The 23,989-nt window shown below is 37.8% G+C and overlaps 1 protein-coding gene across 1 annotated transcript in view; it reads right to left on the bottom strand.

The window, feature by feature from the left end:
• LOC126267271 (kynurenine 3-monooxygenase-like) overlaps positions 1 to 23,989 on the bottom strand; it is a 169,268-nt gene that overhangs the window by 25,712 nt on the left and 119,567 nt on the right. The window contains exons 7-8 of the mRNA XM_049972336.1: positions 16,931 to 17,182; positions 12,401 to 12,490 (exon numbers count right to left, since the gene is read on the bottom strand). Of these exons, the coding sequence (XP_049828293.1) occupies positions 12,401 to 12,490; positions 16,931 to 17,182 (342 nt within the window). The remainder of the gene's footprint in view (positions 1 to 12,400; positions 12,491 to 16,930; positions 17,183 to 23,989) is intronic.

The raw sequence follows: 23,989 nt of genomic DNA, 5'->3' as shown, positions 1-23,989 counted from the left end.
CATGTATAAACTCACTGTGTTTTCAGAAATAATGTGTGAGATGAGTTCTCAGACCTTTTGTCTGTGTGTTAGCAGCTTGACATCTTGCAGCTATCATCCATAGTAAAAAGAGATGAACACTGCATATCTACTCCAGTTACTGTGCTTATAGATTTTCCATCAAACATAGAAATAGGATTCACTTTTGTAATTCTTATGCTTTTCTGATGTTTTCTAGTATGTGTCAGTGCTAGTTTCATAGTTGTCTTCATCACTGGCTGGAAATTCATTGAAATGTTAATCTGGGATATATTTAATCATAGTCTACAGTTGCACAAGGGAAACCATTGGTGTTACATTAGGGATCCTAAATTTGCTGAGTCATTCAAGAAATTGTGGCTCAGTTCAAATGGAAACCATAAGAGTTTCAGTGAGGTGTAATTATTTATGAAAAATTTTACTAAACTATCATATCACATAATTTGACTCATTTGACAAAGCTGCTTCAAGTTTGATTTAGGGTAAGTTGTTAAACAAGAAATACATCATCCTCTGACCTAATGGAAAGTATGTCTTAGGGAAATCTTAAGAGTTCAAACCCCCTCCCCCAGAAGTACCTGAAGAATAAGTTATAAGCTGATCAGCTTAAAAGTACACAGGCAGAATGCGATACAAACATCCCGGTGACACCACCACTGGAGACAGTCACTGTGTAAAACAACTCATTGGCTTCCTAAACTATCTAAATAGTGATCATAAATAAGAATACAGTTCACTGTGAAGGAAGATCTTGTCCCTATCTTTCTGATTCCAGTGGTTACAAAATCTATATATCAGACTCTTGAGTCACACTGTGTATTCCAAATTCACATTCACTATACAAAATTTGCAAAAATAGCTAGTGATTTGTTATTGGACATTTATCAGGACCTAATTAATATACTTGTAAAATGTAAACATTTTTAGCAAAATGTAAAATGCAATATCTGAAATACGGAGCAGACCATGTGCACTGACACTTCATGCACTTAGGCACCGTAGCAATAAATGTTTAGGACAACCTTTCTAATAATAATAATAATAATAATAATAATAATAATAATAATAATAATAATAATTATTATTATTATTATTATTCAACATTGAATAGTCAAATGCAATACCTAGAAATAATACAGTTTCAGGACATCATACAGATTATTCTTCTGAATAAGTCAGTTAATAAATTACAAACTAAAGATTTGTTTGTATTAATAAATTTTACATTTTGATGCATTTTACATTTGGTAGTATACAATCACAATATTACAAATATTGTTGTTATCAACATTATATTAGTTGTAAATTACTTAAAACTAAGAGCTTGACATACATATGAAGCACTTTTCATACAGATAAAATACTCATCTAGGGAATAAAAAGGGTTTTCAATTACAATTCTTTTTAGTTGATCTTTTAATTTGTTAGGAGGAAGGGTTGTGAGACTTTTTGGTAGGGAATTGGCTAGCTCCAGCCCAGCATGAAGTGCATTTTTTTTCATATAAAGCTGTTCTGTGTCTATTTACATGGTATCTGAACTTTTGCCTTGTATCGTACTGGTGCAGGTCATAGTTGAAATTTGGATTTATTGTTTTCTGACAGAGGTACCCTAATTTATGCTATATAAATACAGTACCATTACTGTTTAGACTCTCTATGAGGTATTCAGTGCTTAAAACAGCACCCTACATGAAAAATACCCAAATTGAGAAATAAAGTGCCTCCACAAGATCTCCGCTATTTCAGTGATTGTAACATCAACAATGACGATACTTGATGTTGACCTACAAAGAGTGTCTCACTAAATGCCATACGAAATATCTGTGCAAAATCTTTAAATGTGACAAATAAATTTTCTGCTCTAGAAGTCCAAGAACAGGGCATTCTGGTTCATGAACAGGTGAAAGAAAACACAGCAAACAAACAACATTGCTTCAGATTCCTTTCCAAGAACTGATTCAGTTTGGTAAACATAAAAAACAGTGAATGTGAAAATAAACAAGAACTGGTCTGTGTTTCAAAGAAGAAAGAAACAAAAATCAATGATTTTGGAGACAGTCACACCAAGGGAATTTCTCAAGAAATCACATCAACAGTAAATCATCAACAGTTACAGTTATGATTAAACCACATTCTGGTTTCAAAGAAGTGGTGAAAAACATTGTAAAATATAACTATGTCAGGTGGGATAGTGTTGTAATATTTGCTGGGGCAAAAGACATTTATGGAAATAACGCTATGAAAATGTATAAACAGCTCTTGAGTCTTTTGCTCAACTATCAAATACGAATATTATACTTGTAAACTTTGTCCACAGGCATGATCTATCTGAATGGCCTTGTGTAAATAAGGAAATTCACAAAATTAATGCTAAACTTAGAAGTCACTGTAGGGTTTTCTGTAATGTGAAAATAAATTATTCAAGTACATTTGATACAGAATGTTTTACTACTCATGGGCTTCACTTAAACGGTAATGAAAAGGCCAGGTTAGGAAACTTGATAAGGGAATCAATTACAAGTAATTACAAAATGACAGTCAATGAACTGGGGTGGTACAAATCTCCAGTAGGAATAACACCATCGTCACCAGCACAAATAGCAGTAGCACTCTGATCAGATGACAGTAGCAACAGAGGAACCTTCTACAGAACCAATGTTAACAGCTGCAGTAGAACCATCAGTAGCAGTAGTTACAACATCAACAACAAACCAACCAAAGTCATTGGCATTCACAGAAACAGCACACAGCAGCAACAGTTGTCAACCCAGAAGCGGACAGCCACCCTTGTGAAGCCAGGACTTTTGCTGGGGCCAAACAGTGAACAACACCATAACTGGCAAATACTTAAATGTTTGCAAGCAGAGGAATCTGCAACAAGGTATGAGAACTGTAAAAGGAGTAAGAGATTGTGGTAACAGAGTGTAAACATATAGGACTGGCAGATCGTTCAAATCCTCTAAAGATTATGAGTTTGAATATTCAGTGTCTTAAAAGTAAGTATTTTGAACTTGAGATGGCAACTAATACCGATTTATTGTCTGTTATGGAACACTGGTGTTAGGACAATGGATTAAACAGCATAAATTTAAGCCAGTATAAACTTGCAGTCCATTCTGTAGGCAAACTGCCAAAGGTGGTGGTGTATGTATTTTTCTTAATCACAAACTTAAATTAATTTTAAAATCTGAGGCTAAATCATTAAGCTTTGAAAAGGTTTTTGAAGCCGTAGCTGTTCAGTTGTATAGTTTAAAGAAAAAAATAATTGTTGCAGCAGTTTAAAGATCACCATCTGGGGAAACTGAAGTCTTTCTTAAGAAATTGGAAGTATTCCTCAACACTTTCTCTAATGAGAGCACTACCATAATTCTTTGTGGTAACATTAATATTAATCTATTGGTCCAAAGTTCAGTAAAAAACAAGTTTCTAGACATAATAATAAGTTTCAACATGTTTCTCCACATATCAGATCCCACTAGAACAACACACTCCCGTGAAAGTTTAATAGATAACGTCTTTCACAATGTGGTCAAAAATTAAGTGACTAACAAATGGGAAAATATAGGTTTATTGGATCATAACTCAGTAATCCTTAATCTCACTGCAACTACTATGAAGGAAACTATAATATAAAATGAGTACAAACAATTTTCCTCTACTGAAAATTGTAACCAATTCAAAAGCGTCTTAAAAAAATGAAGTTTGGTCAGAAGTATTGGTACAAAAAACACAAATGATGCTTACAATATATTTGCTTTCACTTTTATGACAAATTTTGAAATGTGTTTCCCTAAAAAGCTTGTGAGTTACAGTTCATCTTGATCCAAAGTGTCAAATTCCTGGATTACACCAGGAATTAAAAAGTCACATCAAACCATGAAAATATTAAGTTTAAGCTAAAAAAAAGTCACAATCTGCAGTTCGTTGAGTTGTGACAACCTACGAAAAGACTTGCCACAAAATAATAGCAAAGCAAAATTACTATTCAATGGTAGGTTAATAAGGCAGGCTTGTAACATGTCCAAAATGATGTGGGAAAATATAAAAAAAAGAAACAGGGGGATGAACTAACGAATAGGAAATTAATCTCAAAAATAAGGAAAATATCTCCACAGGAAAACAAGTCATAACTGACATGTAAACAATTATTTTGTAAATATTCCCCATACTTTAAGTGGCCTGTATACACAACAACCAACAGTAATGGCTCCAGTGGTAAATATCAGCATGACGGAAATCTCAACAGATGAATATGAAGTACTAGAAGTACTAAAAGCTTGAAATTCAAAATGTCATCTGGGGGTGGATGAAGTATCAGTAATGAAGAAACATTTAATTAAGAATACTGAATCATGTAGAGTCAAATCTGTACCGCATGTAGCAAACACATCTTTTAGTGAAGGGATATTTCCTGATAGGCTTAAAATATACAAAAAACTATACAAAAATGGTGACAGGTGCAAAGTAGAAAATTACCAACCTATATCACGCCTCCTGGCTTTTTGTAAAATACTTGAGGCATTAATGAAAATCAGGGTTGCAAAAATCTAGAAAAACATCAACTAATAAATAACAGTAAACATGGTTTTTGAGCAGTTTACAGTACAGAAACACCCATCTTTGATTACACAACAGAAACAGTAAGAACTTTGGAGTTAAATAAACATGTTGTAATTAATTTAAATTTCTCTCAAGCTTTCAGTACTGTGAAACACTACTAGGGAGACTTGAGGCAATAGGCATTAGGGGTACTGACAAAAAATGGTTTGAATCCCACCTGCAAAACGGGCCACAAGTTGTTGAGCTGATGTCATCTCATAATTTTCATAATTTTAAACTTGTATCAGAATGAAGACTAACTGAAATAGGTGTTCCACAGGGTAGCATACTGGGTTTGTTCCTATTTCTAATTTATATCAATGATATACAGGTTCCAGACAAAATTCTGTTATTTTCAGATGACACAAGTGTCAAGTCAATTAGCAATATAAAAGAATCATTGTGTACTACAGCAGAAAAAAGTGCTCTCATAGTTACAGTCATCATTTTATTCAAATAAGTAGACTTTAAATACAAAAAAAAACTAACTTTATACAGTATGGAATAAGCATCAAGAGGAAAGTATGTGCATGATGCTGGGGGGAAAAAAAAAAAAAAAAAAAAAAAAAAAAAAAAAAAAAAAAAAAAAAAAAAACAGAAAAGGTGTGTACTGCAAAGTTTCTGGGAATGTGAACTCATCAATATTTAAAACTGGAATGAATATGTTGTGTATTCTATTGAGAAAGTCAGTTAAGCATGTTTTGCCTTAAGAATAATATCCATGGTATGCAGCCCAGAATGTACTAGGACTGTGTACATTGGCTGTTTCCAGTCATTTGCAAGCTACAGCATAAGTTTTTGGGGCAAAACCAAGTCAAGCTTAAAAGAAAATTTTATTATAAAAAAAAGGGGCTATTCGTTTCATGACTCACACATACCACAAACACACTGTAGACTCTTATTTACACAGCTAAAGACTAACACTACCATCTACATATACCTTCAAATGCCTGGGAATAATCTGTAAAAATCATTGTAATCTTCAAACAAACTCTAGTTGCCACAATCCCAACACAAGACATTGTAAAGACTTCCACATTTCCTGTGTGGCAAAAACCAGAAGTCAGAATCATGTATGCCATTTAGGCGTAAAGCTTTTAAATGCACTTCCATCCAAATTAAAGTGCTGGAAGACAAAAGTAAATTCAGGCATGAAATAAAAAAATACCTGATGGATAAATGCTTCTACAGTGTCAATGAATAACTGTCGTAGATAATAAATTGAAACCTTTACTTGCTTTCAATAATTTAAATAAATTTAAATCTGTTTTCAAATTATGATATATTTATAAAAATTCTGTCAAATGTTCTCAATACAGTTTGTGTATAAGGTGCAGTTAATGCCCTACATATGTTTGTCATGAGTATGCATTTTTCGTGTACTAAGTGTTTGTTCTCTATTTAAGTACTGCGGGTATGTAATTTGCTTTGCTTGTTTATTATGTTGTAATTGTTATCATGTGTTACATACAAACCTTGTAATGACAAATACTAAATTACATGTGTGATATTTTGAATGGTGAATAAAATAAATAATAAACGTGGTGACTGCCATGTGACCATCAGCAACCATAGCAGAACCACATGCCTGATGCTGTGTGTGTGGTGGTGGCCACAGAAGTTTCACACGCATAGAGCTGTGCACCTGGTCTGTCCCGGCAGTAAAACAGCCATCACTAAGCATGTGGCAGTCAATGTGTTAAGGCCAGAGAAGGGAAAATGGTGTCCACAAGCAATGACACATCTATGGGAAAACCTATGTTGTCATGAATAAAAAATTTATTTAGTCCATCATCCAGATCACAGGTGGTGCTGCAGACTGATTCACACATAAAATGACAATCGTTGCTGCTGTTATTGTATAACTGAAAAATATAGATTCTCCCCATTATATTACATGGAAATGGTATTTCATTTTATTCAGAGATGTGACAAAACTTTAGGAGCAAGCTGCTGGAAAAAGAAGGAAAATATAAAAGAAAGCATTTGGATTACACCATTACTGCATGGGTGCCTGCCAAACATAAAAATGTGAAATTATAAGGTAACTGTTGAGGAATGTGTGTGTGTATGGGTGAGAGAGAGAGAGAGAGAGAGAGAGAGAGAGAGAGAGAGAGAGAGAGAGAGATTTTTACCATGTAGCTGTTAGTGCCAATAAGTTAACAATCTCGTTGCTTTGTGCAGACTAAATATAGATATGCAGCCCACAGTGATCTCTGTACCATCTGGATGGATAAGTGTAACATGGTAACAGAAAATTATTACTAACTTATTAAATTAAAACTGCGAAAGAACATTTACTCTGCAGGAAAATGACACAAATTTGCGACACTACTTCCAGAATTCTTTTTTCTGTCATTTTGTACACATCATTCTGTTGTCAAAATGGACCATGTGTAGTACCTAGAAATGCAGTTTATCCTCCTATGTTCTGTACATTACCATGATGGAAATGCTTTCACATCTTCACATGATAGTAACTGCCAACATAAAAGCTAATTGGCAATGCAAAACTTCAGACACCAACTATGTAAACATATCCAGGGTGACTCAAAAAGAACTTTACAACTTTGAAATGATGTAGAAATTTATTGAGGTAAGTTACAGAATCAGTAGAGATGGTATTTTGTAGCAAACAACCTCAAGTTTCATGTAAAACTGTTAAATGTCATTTTGGTTTGATGTGACCACCATTTGTAATGTGGCAAACATCCCAACAGTAATTAGTTTCTTCCCACACTCATTGTGGCAAATGGGTCATAACTTGTGAAATGGCAGTGTAGATTCAATTTTTTGGGTCAGCTAAATTGTTTGGTAGGGGAGGGACATACAAACAGTTGCGGATGAATCCCAAGACAAAGAAATTCAGTGATGTCAAGTCTGAAGGGTGAGGTGGCCATGCAATTGGCTCTTTACATTCAGTCCACTGATCTGGGAAGTGATTATCAAGGAAAACTCGAACTTCTGTGAGGAAATGAGTTGGTGGATCACCTTGCTGGAAGTAAATCACCCCATCTTGGTCATCTTCATCCGTCTGTGGATTTAAAAAATTTTCAAGCATATCCAGGCACAGCGAGCATGCTCCGCACCAGTGAAAGTGGCCATTTTAGCTATGCACCATGCTGGTGCTCCTTGTGGCAGAATGGGGTTACCAAAAAATGGTGCATCTGTTGATTCTATAAGTTATCTCAATAAATTTATATATCATTGCAAAGTTATAGTCCTTTTTGACTCATCCTGTATTTCACTTTAGACTGAGCAGTAGTTTCTATTTAAGAGGAATTCCAGTATCATATATGAAACATTTGTACCCCTTGGTATGGAGTGTGACTTTTTATTAATATTAATAGTGTTAAACTCAAATGCGTAGTAATACATGGGTATACTGAACACAATAACAATATAAATCTTTAAATAGAATGGCATAGTTAGTCACGTCACCCTCTTCCTCCTCAAGTAAATCATCAGCATTGTATACAGGTATGAAACACTCCATCACTGAATTAACAAAGAAAAGAATACTCAAAAGCAGGTTAAGTACCCATTAATAATGAAAAATCCAATCACAAAAACATTATGTAATTGGATAGATCTCACCAAGCAGCTGCAGAAAACACACAAAAAAGATCATAGTTGTGCAAGCTTTCAGAGCCAGTGGCTTCTTCTTCTGGCAAAAGTGTTGAAGGGGAAGGAAGAGGGGTGAAGGAAAAGGACTGGAGACATCTAGAAAAAGGGATAGATTTTGGAAAAGTCACCCAGAACCGAGGGTCAGGGAAGACTTACCGGATGGGATGGGATGAGAAGGAAAGTCTGAGTCTTTCCTTTTGTGTGTTTTTCCTTTTCCTTCACCCCCTCTTCTTTTCCATTCACCCCTTCTGACAGAAGATGGAGCCACTGGCTCTGAAAGCTTGCATAATTATAACCTTTTTTATGTGCATGTTGTGCTGCTGCTTGGTGAGTAGATTTTTTGTCTATCCGATTACATTACATTGTCAAAAATTGATTGTTTTCATTGTTACATCACAAAAATATGTTTTATGATGTGTGTACAACATACTCCACATGTTGACATGTTAAAATTTTCACTCTCATTTTTAATGGTCTTTCTCAATCTTTTACTAGAACCTCTCTTATATATCAGCACAGTTCACTAAAAACTTTTATCATCAGTACGTGGCATGTCCAAGCAGCTACCGTCAACTTTTTCAAGAGGTATTAGAAATGTTTCTTGTTTCAGTTTTACAAACTGCAAGTACTAAGATGTTTGTCTGCCACTACTTTCAAATTATAATGTAATGTAATAAATATATTCTGTCTGATGAAGGAGCCACTGGCTATGAAAGCTTGCAAATTTGAATATGCATGTTGTCTGCCACTACAATCCAGTTGCACTATATTTTCAAGCTCTGATATGGTTCTACAGGACTGCCTCTATTTGTTGCACTAGTTTTGAAACAGTTCAAACTGTTCTTTTCCAGAAAACTGATACATCCAAAGTCATACATTCATGTGGCACAGAAACAGAAAATATTTTGTTTTGCATTCTAGTAACACTTCTGTTCCTTCCCTAACTACAATTTGATGGCCACCAAATACATGGATATTTGCCATGTATGCTCAGATAACTGCAGTTTGAAATCTAGTTTAGGTAGACATCATGGGCTGTTCAACAGCCCATGCTACAGACTGTGTGATGAGCCAAAGACTGCTACTATCTGGGGTAAATATATTATGTGGATCACAAAGACTGTGATTGTTAGCTGACAATATTGACTGAAGTCTTGAGAACTCTTGTGACATATTGTCTGCATGTGAACTGGTTGTGTCAATCTCAGGCTCTGACATTCAGGAACTTTCATTTCATGGGCAAGAACACTGTGAGTGAAGATCTGCCAAGGTTTAGCACTGTTCATGTATATTGCCAAACTCTTCACTTCCTGTGAGCCGACTGTATTGTAAGAAGGCCATCAAATGCCCTACTGCTGTAAGTACGTGGGAAATTGGTATTCCTGCCTAGGTGAAAGAGTTTTGTGAGGAGTGGATTTGGGAAATGACTTCAGAGCTAGGGGCATGCCCAGCTACTTCTGCAACCACTCCTCATTAAATTAAGCTTTGCTAAACAGAGAATAAAATGGGCCACAGAAACATAACTACTTCAGCTCCATAAATAAATAAACAAAAAACTTATTTATTTTGGGTGCAATAAAAACACTATGTGATCAAAAGTATGCGGACACCTGGATGAAAATGACTCACAAGTTCGTGGCACCCTACATCGGTAATGCTGGAATTCTGTATGGTGTTGCCCCACCCTTAGCCTTGATGACAACTTCCACTCTGGCAGGCATACTTTCAATCATGTGTTGGAAGGTTTCTTGGAGAATGGCAGCCCATTCTTCACAGAGTGCTGCAGTGCGGAGAGGTATCGATGTTGGTTGATGAGGCCTGGTGTTCTGTAGGATTCAGGTCAGGCCTCTGTGCAGGCCAGTCCATTATATGGATGTTATTGTCATGTAACTACTCCACCACAGGCTGTGCATTATGAACAGACGTTCGATCGTGTTGAGAGATGCAATCATTGTCCCTGAATTGCTCATCAACAGTGGGAGGCAATAAGGTGCTTAAAACATCATTGTAGGCCTGTGCTGTGGTAGTGCAATGCAAAACAACAAGGGGTGCAAGCCCCTTCCATGAAAAACACGACCACACCGTAACATCACTGCCTCCGAATTTTACTGTTGGCGCTACACATGCTGGCAGATGACGTTCACCGGGCATTCGCCATACCCACACCCTGCCATCAGATCACCACATTGTGTACCATGATTGGTCACTCCACACAATGTTTTTCCACTGTACAACCGTCCAATGTTTATGCTCCTTACAGCAAGCGAGGCATCGTTTGGCATTTACCGGGATGGTGTGTGGCTTATGAGCAGCCGCTCGACCATGAAATCCAAGTTTTCTCACCTCCTACCTAACTGTCCTAGTACTTGCAGTGGATCCTGATGCAGTATGGAATTCCTGTGTGATGTTCTGGATAGATGTCTTCCTATTACACATTACAACTCTCTTCTACTGTCAGCAGTCTCTGTCAGTCAACAGACGAGGTCGGCCTGTACGCTTTTGTGCTGTATGTGTCTCTTCACATTTCCATTTCACTATTACATTGGAAACAGTCGACCTACGGATGTTTAGGAGTGTGGAAATCTCACATATGACACAAGCGACAACCAATCACCTGACCACATCCGAAGTTTGTGAGTTCCGTGGAGCACCCCATTGTGCCTCTCAGAATGTCTAATGACTACTGAGGTTGCTTATATGGAGTACCTGGCAGTAGGTTGCAACACAGTGCACCTAATATGAAAAATGTATGTTTTTGGGGGTGTCTGGATACTTTTGATCACATAGTGTATCTGAGGATAGTTTACAGGAGTTGGAAGAGGTTTTGAATAAGATCAAATGGGATACATATGATTATCAGAAGAGAGACAACAAAAGAAAAGCCAAATAATATAAAAACTGAAGTGTATGTTTTATTACAGAGAAATAGCTGGGAAGAAATTCAGTTGTAAACTGTATTATAAACAAGAAAACTAAAAATAAGTTTCAGATAGTGGAGGTATCTCAGACAGAAACGCAAAGCTTTGAACCACGTTCATTTTGCTGATGGCACTATACTCTTCATTTTGAGGGGAGATAAAACTCCAGTAATAAATGGTTGAAAGTACACCTTAAAACCAATTATAAGACAAAAAATAGTACCAACTGTCAATGAATTTATGAGGCCACTTGAGAAAGTTTTGTATTTAGGGCAGTCAAAGATCACAACTGGATGGACAGCAAAGAAATACTCAGAAATATATTATCATCATTGTACACAATTATTACAGACCTATTACTCACCATAGTTTATAATAAATTATACTTGACACTGTTTAGTGCATAGAAGTTAATGTTAATAAATGACTGTTGTAGTGAATGCTTGTTTGGTAATACTGAAACACAGAAAACTACTTCATTCAGTAACATATTTTTCATTATTTGTCCACCCTCAGTAATGTTATTAAGTCAGTTGTTCATTTTAGGAGGAATCAATATTATTGTGTAAATATTAACAAACATCTTCAGCAGTCCTCAATAACACTTTGTTTTCTTTACTTGCCTGTCCCCATTAATGTTATTGGGCCACATTTACACTTTAGTAGGAATACATTTTCTTACATGAATACAGATGGAAATCTTCAGCAGTTTAAGATACCGTATTTGCATTTCAAAACTAATTTCTTGTTGTATTGCAGTTTCCTCTCATACATAAAATATCTTTGTGTCAACCAGACAGATTTGCGATTTTACTTGTCATTGATTGATGTACAGAACTCAGAACATTATTTAGAAAATGAATCCCTCCACTAATGCGGAAGTAAGTTACAGCATGTTTACCACTTTGTTTACGGGTTGTGCAATTCTATGAAGTGAAATACAAGAGTATTTGCTACAGCACAGATCCTGATCTTGATGAAATTTACATCTACAGTAACATTTGTGGACTGGCTTTGAATGTGCTGTAATTCATCATAAAGTAGTTAGTTTCAGTATCTTAAGTTCTTATTTGTATATTGTTGGTTGTTCACATCCTTCAAATAATCTAAAAAATCGTTCAAATACCTATGAGGAGCAACATAAGCACTTACTATAGTTCAGACATATGTAGTGGCATGTCTTTTGTAGTCTCAGCTAGATAAAAGAAATAGAAAGCAGCTTACACTGAAAGACTTACCGCATTCATTCCCTGTCCGTAAAAGGGAACCATTGCATGGGCTGCATCTCCAACTATAATAACTGAGCTGCCAACGTGGTAGGGATTGCACTACAACATAAATATTGTCTGATCATTCCTATGCTTGTGGCTAATAATATTACATATGTAACTCATCATGTTGCAATTTGTTTACTTATGATTAACAAAATATGCAATGTAAAAAAGCAGTAAAAGCTCATTTCTGCTACCAATGTGGTAACAAATGGGTACCAATTTCATTTTCCAGAATGTTTATCAAACTCTTCAGTTGAATTGTATACTAAATGTGTTAGCCAAAACTTGTATCTTGTGACAGGACTGATAATCTTCCATTGCTCTGGCAATCAAAAAATACTGATATCTCTACTGTTATGTTTCCAAATAAGATAGTTATTTAATTTTAAATTGTCTCTGTTATGATAGTAGTTCTTATAAACAATCAGTAAGTATCAACTATGAATAATTCTGTAACATAGCAATAGAACAAGAGAAAAAAAACTTTGTGTATCATGCTCACTTATCTAAAGGTAGAAGAGGTGATGTCGGTTGGTATATGATATAAATGTCTAGCTCTGTATATATAAGAGTTTGATTTCAAAAGAGGTAAATCATGATATTTGAAAAAAAAATCCTTGCAAACACACCTTGTCATGAAGAAATACAATAGGAAAAAAGAGGAAAAAAACAAAACAGATGGCACTGCAGACATACACACTTCACAGACAGATATTACTATACACTTAGCTTTTTATACATCGGTGTAGCATGTGCTTCGCTGCTTTTGAAATATCTTCAGTGCTCGGTTTGGTAACATGGAGGCATGTGAGATAAAATTTGCCAGAAAATGTTTGTAAAATTGTTGTTAAAAATTTACCTTATTTAATGAACTGGAGAACTGCTTTTTACAGAAGATGTTTGAAAATGCTACCAAGTGATCCATGATTTCTGTGTTGTTTAAATGAGATTAATCCCAAAATGCTGAAAACACATTTCTGACAACCCAGTATAATTATTACTACTGAATCAACAACATATAAGATTAAATCAAACAATGTAAACTCCAGGTAGGAATATGAACAAAGCAGGAAAAGATAATTGCTACTTACTGTAAAGAAGACACATCAAGTTGCAGACAATGATGAAAAGACTCCTGCATAGAACTTTTGGCCACAGCCTCAGTCAGTGAAGAGAGGACACACACACACACACACACACACACACACACACACACACACACACACACACACACACAACGTTCACACACACACACACACACAAGCAACCATACCTCACACACACACGACCACCAACTACAGCATCTTGGGCTGGATTACAACATCATGTGGGATGCAGGCAGCAATCTGGAGGGAATTTGAGGGCATGGGGAAGGGGAAGAGGAAGGGAAAGGGATAGCAGTGTGGAGGTGGAGAGGGAGACTTGCAGGGATTAGACTGATGACAGGTGCAGCGTCGGGAGGTTGTGGGGCAGAGATGTGGGGAAAAAAGGAACAAAAAAAGGAGAGGAGCAGGGAAAGACAGGTGAATACATTGGCAGAGGGCTACAAATGAACAAGGTGGAAGATGAGAAGGGGGAGGAGATGATACAACAGACAGGGTGGAAACTGTTGGGTGGAGGATGTGGGAACAGTATGTTACTATAGGTTGAGTCCAGGATAATTGTGGGAGCAGAGAATGTGTAGTAAGGATAATTCCCATCTTCACAGTTCAGAAAAGCTGGCGTTGGAAGGAAGGATCAAGATGGATTGTATAGTGAAGCAGCCATTTAAATCTACTGTGTTATGTTCAGCTGCATGTTGTGCCAAGGGCAGTCTATTTTGCTCTTGACCACAGTTTGGCAGTGGCTGTTCATCCTTGTGGGCAGTGATTCATAGTCATACCAATATAAAAAGCTGAGCAGTGATAGCAGCAGAACTGGTAAATGATATGGATACTTTTACTGGTGGTCTGGCCACTGATGGTGCAGGATAAACCTGTGACAGGACTGGAATAGTAAGTGCTGGGTGGGTTGACTGGGTAGGTTTTGCAGCTGCATCTTTCACAGGAGTATGATCCTTGTGCCAAGGGGTTGGGATTGGAATTGTCATAGGGATGGACTAGGATGTTGTGGAGACTGGGTGGGTGACAGAACGCTACTTTAGGAGGAGTGGGAAGTATCTCTGGTAGGTTGTTGATCATTTCAGGGCACAGTGCTAAGTAATCAAAGGATGGGGTCAGTTGTTCCAGCCCAGGGTGGTACTAGGTGATTAAAGGGACACTCCTTTGTGTCTGGTTTCAGGGATGGTGGGAGAATTGTGGAGGGGAAATGGCAGGGGAGATCTGTTTGCAGACTACTTCTGAGGGATAATGCCTGTCTGTGATGGACTTGGTGAGACCCTCAGCATAATGAGCAAGAGAGTATTTGTCACTGCAGATATTCCATCTCCGGGTAGCCAAACTAGATGGGAGGGATTTTTTGGTGTGAAAGGGATGACAGCTGTCAAAATGCAGGTACTGTTGGCGGTTAGTGGGTTCAGTACAGACAGAGGTGCAGATGGAGCCATCAGAGAGGAGGTCAACATTTAAGAAGGTGGCATGCTGGGTTGAGGAGGAACATGTGAAGCGGATGGGAGAGAAGGTGTCGAGGTTGTAAAGGAATGAAGATAGGGTGCCTTGGCCCTGGGTACAGACCATGAAGATATCATCAATGAATCTGAACCAGTCTAGGGCCGTCTAGAGGAGACTTTCATAGCTTCCAGAAACACCAAACCTGCTCATACTAACTTATGCCTTTTGCCTTATTTTTGAAGGCGATTTGAGAGAAATTTTAGTTGCACCAAATATCCTGTGCAGCTCTACTTTCTCTTCTAAACCTACTGCAACAATGTCAACACTGATTTTTAAAAGAATAATTATTATTAACTACATCAACAATGTAGTAAAAGATAGATTTGCTACATACTGTGAAGAACATATGTTAATTTGCAGACGGGCACAATTTTAAGACACTTACACAAAGCTTTTGGTCACAGTCTTCATCATCAAAACAGAAACACACACCATTCATACACGCAGGCAAGCATACTTCATGCACTCATGACTGTCAACTCCAGCAGCTCAGACCCATCTCTCTTACGATAAGTAGCAATCTGTCTTTTCTGACATTATTGATATTCCTACCTGGAGTTTTCATTGTTTTGTTATTAACTGACACATGTACAACCTTTATAATATTTCCATTCTCTCTGAAAGAAATAGTTCCATCTTCTGTTGCTTCTTTACCTATTTCAGTTTTAATTATATTTAATTTTAATTCGATTATGGTATATTTCAGGCAGATATACATATGCCTAGTTATTATTTATTTATTTGTTTTTTGCAATGTTTCCTGACCATTTCAGTACTTTTGTGCATTGTGAATTTGTAAGTCTGCCTATCTCCCTCTCTCTTTTTTCTCTGTGCCCCCTTCCCCCTTCCGCCCAGCTCCCCTCTGCACAAACCACCACCGCCACTTTGAAGGCACTCTCATAATCATGACAGTAGTGATTTTCCTTTATGTTCTGTACCACTGTGTTTAGTAATTTGGACACACATCTTCCCAAGATGGACATGAAACTACTGAGAAACACATTTACATTAATGCTGGCATGCAGATAATTATAGATTTTACAGCTTTCTACATCATTTTGTACTTTCTCCAATGTAATTGTTTTTTCCGATTAACCAGCATTCTTACTTTTCCAGATTGTTTCTCTACATAGAACCACATTACACAATTTGGCTCACTTTCTGCCATGTGATGTGACAACTAGTTACTGTTGATTAAGCATATCTCTTTTTTTTAATTTCAGCTTGTTGCATAAAATCATTATCTATCATCATACTAACATCCTCAACCACAGGCTTAAAAGCGAAGGCACAAAAAATATTAGCATGTATGAGAAGAATGGTCTAGTGATGTTTAGGGCCATTTTGTTCAAGTATCTGGCAGTTATTGATTTAACATGAACAATGGAAAAAGTTCATATTGTGTTTTCCAGCAACTCCAGGCTTTTTTCTAAGGAGGACATGTTCTAGTTTCAACTTACAACATAAACATAAAGTAACTCTTTTGCAATGAATGTAACAAATATCATCAACCAAACACTGGATGTATGCTTTTCACATGCACAATTCTGGGCATATTATGCTTCTTTTCAGTAATGTATGGAGTTTATGACTTACATTCAGAAAATTATCAATAGTCAAAAACTGATGAACTATGTGAATTGCTTCTAGGTTAATAACAGCCCAATATTGCTCATAAGAAAACACAAAGAACAATGTAGACATAAAAAGGATGCTAACTCACTGAATGGCCTTGGAACTTGTTACCATTGGAACAAACAATACATTGATATACTGTACATTAAGGCACTGATTACTTCTGTATACTTACACTAGTCATTGAAAAGCTTATAAATTAAAAGTGAGGCAAAGGCTTTTTGATGAGTTATCTGCATTCACAACAAACCTTAATGGAGATGAGTGATGAAGGCTTTGTGGAGAAGTAGTCCTTGATTAACCGCTCAGTCCCAATGAGTGGGAGTGCATCAGGAAAGTGTTGTCCAAAGAAGTCTAGCAGTGCTTTGGTCGTGTCAAGTGCTTCAAATTGTTCAAAGGACATGAAGAGAGTTACAGTCCATGAGCAGTCCTGGTTGGGCAGGGCGATCATCATAAAGGAACCTCGGGGCCAAACATGCAGGTACTGCTCAGCCATTGCAAACTGTGGACATTTCACAGCATACCTCAGAAAAAACTATTTATCAAAATATATAAGCTGTGGGTGAGCTAATTACTTTGTTCATGCAATTGTTTGTAGCGAATAACATAATATCATTCCATTTATATTAGATTTCAAGATATTAAAGTGATCTTGCAAATATAAGGTTTTTACATTCACTGCACTTTATATCAGTGGTGGCTGAGTGTAGAATAACTAATTACAGATATCAGTTTCACATATAATGCAATACTTTTTATCCAATTAGCAAATCTTTTTAATATAAATCTATAACAATGATGAAAATCCCTGGTTGGAAATGTAAAATAAAAGGAAAGACAACCACTCATATATTGCTAACTGATGTGTGGTGTAATAGAAATATGCAACAGAAAAAAATATTTACACTAGCTTTCAAGCTCTCGCTCCCTCTAGTAGAAGTACATGCATTTACTCACACAACCACACAGTTATCCAGATGCACACACCCATGGCCATGGCAAGATTAATTGTTAATTATTGATGGTAGTTGTCTGGGCAGATGGAGGTGGGGAGTGGGTAGGAAAGGATGCATAAGATGCGGAGGAGGTAATGGGTTAGTGCAAGGCAGAGCAGTCAACAAATGACTCAGCAGCTGTACAACAAGATGAAAGGAGTTAAATATAAGAGGTAGAGCGAGGGAGAAGGTGGAAAAGGGAGGGGAGGAAAGGAGAGGAAGTTGGAGATGAGGAAGGACACAGAGATAGAAGAGAGAAAGGAGAGAGGATGGGGAGCGAGGGGGGGGGGGGGGAGAGAGGAGGGAGGGAGGGAGGGAGAGAGAGAGAGAGAGAGAGAGAGAGAGCGAGAGAGAACCCCCACTTGGCAGGGGAGGAAGAGTGGTGGGGAAAAGGCAGTATATAATCTGGATGGGGAAGGACAAGGGAAAAGGCAAGGAAAAGCATTAGGAGACAGGTTAGTAGAGATTTAGGCCAGAGGGGCATGAGTGCAGGATATGATGGAGAGGCAGTTTCCACCTGCATATTACAGAGAAATTAGTGCTGAAAGGAAGTATTCAAACAACTTGCATTGTGAATTAACTGTTGAAGTCATTTGAATTATGGTGCACAACACATTTGGCAACTGGATGGTCAAATTTGTGATCTGCCACAGTCTGGTGGTGGCCATCACATGAGTAGAAATTTAGTTACTTGTCATGCCCACAAAGAATGCCAAACAGTAATTGCAGTGTTTCTGATATATAACATGGCTGATTTCACATGTCCATATTTTTATTGGATAGGAAATGCCAGTGATTGGATTGTGGTAGGTGATGGTGAGAGAATGTATAGGACAAGTCTTGCATCCAGGTCAACCATAAGGGGATGAACCATAGGTTACAGTATTGAGAGCAGGATTGGAATAGGCATGATAAGGATATTCTATAGGTTGAATGGGTGGCATAACATAACTTTGGGTAATGTGGGTAGAATATCCTCCCCCTCAGGGCATGACAAGAGATAGTCAAAGCCCTGGTGAAGGATGTAGTTGAGCTTTTCAAGGCCATGGTGATACTGCATAACCAAAGTAGTGCTGGTCAGTGGCTGCTTAACAGGTTAACTGACGTCAGAGGAGCAGATAGCATGGGAGATATGTTTGTGGATGCACTGGGTAGGCTACTGTCTGTCAATTAAATCTCCTGCTTTCTACTCCAGGTACTGCATTCACAGGTGATGAGTCTGTAAGGAAGAGACTTTTTGACATGGAATGGAGACAGCTGTCAAAGTGGGGATACTTATGGTGGTTGGTGCACTTGATAAAGAAAGATTTGTTTGTGGGGCTATCTGAGAGGAGGAGATCAAATGTCTATGAAGGTGACTGTGTTGAGACAGATCAGGTGAAAAAGTTTTGTGAGTAGGTGCTGAAGTTATAGAGGAAAGAGTAAAGGTTGTTCCTGCCATGAGTCCAGATCATGAAAATGTCATGAATGAATCTGAACTGGACAAGGGATTTTAGGTGCTGACTGAATAGGAAGGATTCCTCCATATTGCCTATAAATAAGTTGGCATAGGATGGTGCAGTGTGAGTACCCATGGCCATAACATGGATTCATTTACAGATTTGGCCTTCAAAAGTAAAAGAATTGTGGGTCAGGATGTGGTTTTCTAGGAGTTTATGGAAGAGTTGTTTGGTTGGTATCTGGAGGACGCTGGGAAAGGTGTGTTCCATCATAGAAAGGCCATGGACATGAGGGACATTTGCATATAAAGATATCACATCTGCAGTGATGTACAAGGAGTCTGGTGGTAATGGGACAGAAACTGTGGAAAAGTGGTGAAGGAAGTGATCTGTCCCTTGAATGTAGGATGGAAAGTTATGAACAGTAGTTTGAAGGTGTTGGCCAACAAAGCCAGAGGTCCATTCTATTTACACAGCTACAATGGGGTGACAAGTAGGGAGACATGAGGGTTGAGTTTGGGGAGTACACAGAAGGTAGGAGTGCACAACATTGCTACTGTGAAGATAGAGAGGGATTCAGGTGTTAGGTTTCGGGATGGACCTTAGGCCTTGAGGTTAGCTGTGGAGGTGCTACTGGAATTTTGGGATAGCATCACGTTTGTAAGGTTTGTATGCCAAATGTCAGAAAGTTGGTGGAGACCCTCAGCCATATAGTCACTATGATCCAAGACCACTGTGGTGCAGCCTGTGTCTGTGGGCCTGTGCCTGGATTGGTTTTCAGGTTACATATAACTAGGCATTCTTTAGAAGTGATGTTGGACTCTCTGGAGAGGGATGTGGGAAAGAAAGGTGAGTCCAGGTTAGCTCCTGCAAGGTTGCCAGGGGATGATTGGATGGAAGGGCACGAGGATCATGGTTGGAGGGAAGGTTGGAACTGTTTTAAACAAGATTCTGTGTGGGGTTCCTGTTGGCTGGTGTCAGTGAAATGTGTTTCCACAGTAAAGAATGAGTAAAGAGTAAGAAGATCATTTACAAGTCTAGCACATCTGAACTTATGTTTAAGGCTGAAGGTGAGGCCTTTAGAAAGTGATGAGACTTTTGCAGGGGACAAGTTTTGGCACAGAAGGTTGGAAAGAGTGTTACAGGGTGGGTATTCAGGAACAGTGTGTTCATGGAGGGATGAAGTTTTTGGGAATGTGGAAAGTGGAATAAGTCAGCAAGGTATAGTCTACAAGCTATGATGGTTGGACAGCGGGAAGGGGGGAGGGTGATCAGAGATGGAGGTTCTTTCCATACATAAGACAGGAGTAGCTAGGATAGCTTCTTCAGATGGTGCTGGGAGCTGTTCCAACGGTTGAAAAGCAAGTGTCTTTGTTGCAGAAATAACATTCAGGAAGTTGTACTCACAGAGTAAAAGAATTTTGTGAAATAATTATAAGCTGTCAACAATGGTTTGAACTTATAAATAATATGTTCTTTGTAATAAATTATACTCAAGTGATTAAATTATGGTGCATTATTATCCACTTTACCCATATACATGAGTAGATTTCACTTCTTCTAAGAATATTCAGAATTAACTGGCAACTTTCTTTGTATTTGAAACCTCAGATGAAATAATGGCAAGCAACACAAATGCAAGTTCTCCATATGTGATGCATATTTTATTAGTTGGACAATTTTTTGTTAATGAAAATGCATTGCACAACTGGTCATGTAAAGAGTTAGTTTTATGCTCTTATATTCCACTCAATGACATGCCATGTTAGAGGCTAAAGGTGAGGCCCTTAGAAAGTACTGAGGCTTCTGCAGGGGCCAGAGTTTTGGGAGAAAGGTTGACAACAGTGTTACGGGGTGGGTGTCCACCCAATCATCCCACACTTCAAACCCATGCATAGAATTTCTCCACCTGAGGACTAAAGCAGTTTACAGTGACAGTCTTGAGGTCCTTGCCATCTACAAATAATTGTCACCAAACCATTGTTTCAAGTGCTAGGAAAGGTAAATCACAGAATATTGTATCTAATCCTTGATAAGTGCAGCTGTCTTTGGACATCTGTAGTCATGGAGGTTCACTATTCTGGGCTACAGTTCCTGCACTGTTGATTCTGGATGGCATATCCCAGTTCAATGAATATTTTTCAGTACAAATCAGCTGTAACTACTGACCACTATTCCAAAAAATGAACCAAAAGGACATCGTTCTCAGCCCACAAAATTGTAGGTAACCTTTTTTGACCTGAGTAATGAATACTGTGCTTTTGGCAAAGTTGAATGTCACCACTGCATTGACCATTGTTTCGATTCTGCATCTGTGTTCGGCACCCATGTCTTGTAAGCCATAAAAAAAAAGGAAAAACGAATCATCTACAGCCTGTCGACTGCAGTCCAAAAATGCTTGTTCACTTGACATTTTTTGGTCTTTATGTTCATCAGTAAGCTTTTCTGGAATCCCACTTTTGCATATAATTTGCAATATCTGAACTTTCAGTGTCAATTTTGTTAAAATAGTGGTGTGACCAACATGAGAAAATTTCATCATTTGGATTTTCAGCTCCTTGTGTTTACCATGTTTGCAGTTAAAATTGTAGGATATAAGGTCTACCAGTTATGCAAAACACCATTTTTTCCAAGTTCCCAAACATGTTTCAGCATCACTAAGCCACCATCAGTGGGTTTCTGTTTTATTTAGTCTGTGATGTGCAACATTTTTACTAAATGATTACAAACTTATGAGGATATTTAGTTCAAACAATAATTTTTTCCTTTTGTTAATACCTTTACACAATGTTTCTCATCGACATTGCTTAGTTGCAGATGACAAGCTACCTGTAATAAATAATACACAAGTGGTCCTGAAAAATCATGCACACAAAGTGTAAAGGTATTAACAAAAAGAAACAAATCATTGTTTGAACTAAATATCCTCATAAGTTACTAATCATTTAGTAATAATGTTGCACATTACAGGTTAAATAAAACAGAAACCCACTGATGATGGCACAGTGGTACTGAAACATGTTTGGGAACTTGGAAAAAATGGTGTTTTGCACAACTAGCAGACATTACATCCTACAATCAGAAAATTTACTAGCCAGAGCACCAGTCATAAATCAGATCACAGGTTTTGGGCCACTTATTGCTCAGTTTCATGAATTCTCAGCCCGCCACTCTGATCTACATCATGCACATTTGTGTAGCCATTTTAATGTCTCACCACTAGTGTCTAACCACTCCTGATGAATATAAGCAGCTATAACTACTTCTGCATACAAAAAGTGAATTACAGCACACATTTTGCAAGGGAGCAACCGTTTTTGAAGCTATTGTTTGATTTCACCCACAGTCGAATTACTACTGATTCAAAATAATGACTCATGTGACTTTATAAATAACCATTAGGCGGCTATACATTTGTGCAACTTTATTCTGAGATGCCAGCATATCTGCAAGTTTTTCAGGTGTTCCTGAACATACTTTGGTGAACATCTCTGTTTGCTCGTGGAAGTTTTGAGGCATAGCATACTCAAGGTCCATTGAGGCAACAGACTATCTGATATACAGTGATCACCATAACTCTTCATCACCATCATTAGGATCTACTCTGTGATCATGTCTACATGGGTCATGTCTACATGGGTCAAATGACCTGTTGCATGGAAAAACAGAAACAGTTGTTTTACAAATTTGACATGCAGGTTTCAATTCCACATCCTGCAGGCTAAGAGTGCACAAATGTATGATGCTTCAGGGGCATGATCAGCCTAAAAGATGAAATGAATCCTCAGGAATTTCACAAACAACAGCTGTTAACAGTGTCACAATGATTGTAGTAGTCAAACAATGCCAACAAAAGGGACTTCATTTCAATGCTGATGACTGAAACAGCAGCAAAGGACAAGGCAATAGAAGATGCCAATGTGGTTATAATGAACACCACTATATGACAAACTGTTGACTATGATAATGTTACCATCACAGATGAAGATGTAGTTACCCTGGTATTGCTGAAATCATTAGCCTCTTCTAAAAATTACGCCTATTTCTAGAAGAGTAGGAGGGATAATTTCTCCAGAATTCTGCAACTGTCAAAATCATGCAAATTCAATCCACAGGAAATTCTATCCCTTCATGCAGCAACGCTTCATGCAGTGATGCTACTTCAATCAGAGGTACTGACTTGGGGGAGGGGACAGGTACTTCGTGCCCCTTCCCTAATATTTAAAAATAGGTGTCTATCACACACACACACACACACACACACACACACACACTCCCCATTTTCAAATGTGCATTTCTGACTGCCTCCTTCCTATTTTTCCTTACCAGGACATCTGTTAAACTTGCATGTACATTGTTGCATAAGAGTATGCAATGATTAGGTATGAGAAGACTTGATTTGATGAGATATTATGAGTTTGTCTCTAGTACTGCTCTAACTGCTGCACATGTTGAGCTCTCTTGATGAGTTTCCCCCATGTCTGTATTCATCACACATTCATTACTTGGCCCCTGGATGGAGGTATAGTGGGAGCAGAAACTTACAATTCGCTTTTAGCACATTGGCTGCTGAGACAACCCCCACCTCCTTTTTTCAAGGAGCCACCATACAGCTTCTAAAAGAAAAAAAAGCTTGTAATAGGTTCATATGCTGCAGATGTTACATGAAAGTTGATGGCGAGTTACTTGAAAGATCAGGTTACTATGGGGTCATTCTACAAGCTGCAGAAAGTTCTACTACTCCTACTACTACAAAAAAGCAATAAGAATCATAACATTAAGCAGGAAACTGGGCCTCTGCAAACTCATCTTCACACATCTAGAAGTGACAACAATTTTCAGTCAATATGTCTTCACCCATCTCATGTAGGGGAA

The sequence above is a fragment of the Schistocerca gregaria genome, chromosome 4 (assembly GCF_023897955.1).
Source record: "Schistocerca gregaria isolate iqSchGreg1 chromosome 4, iqSchGreg1.2, whole genome shotgun sequence".
NCBI lineage: Eukaryota > Metazoa > Arthropoda > Insecta > Orthoptera > Acrididae > Schistocerca > Schistocerca gregaria.
This window is presented reverse-complemented; position numbering and strand designations above follow the sequence as displayed.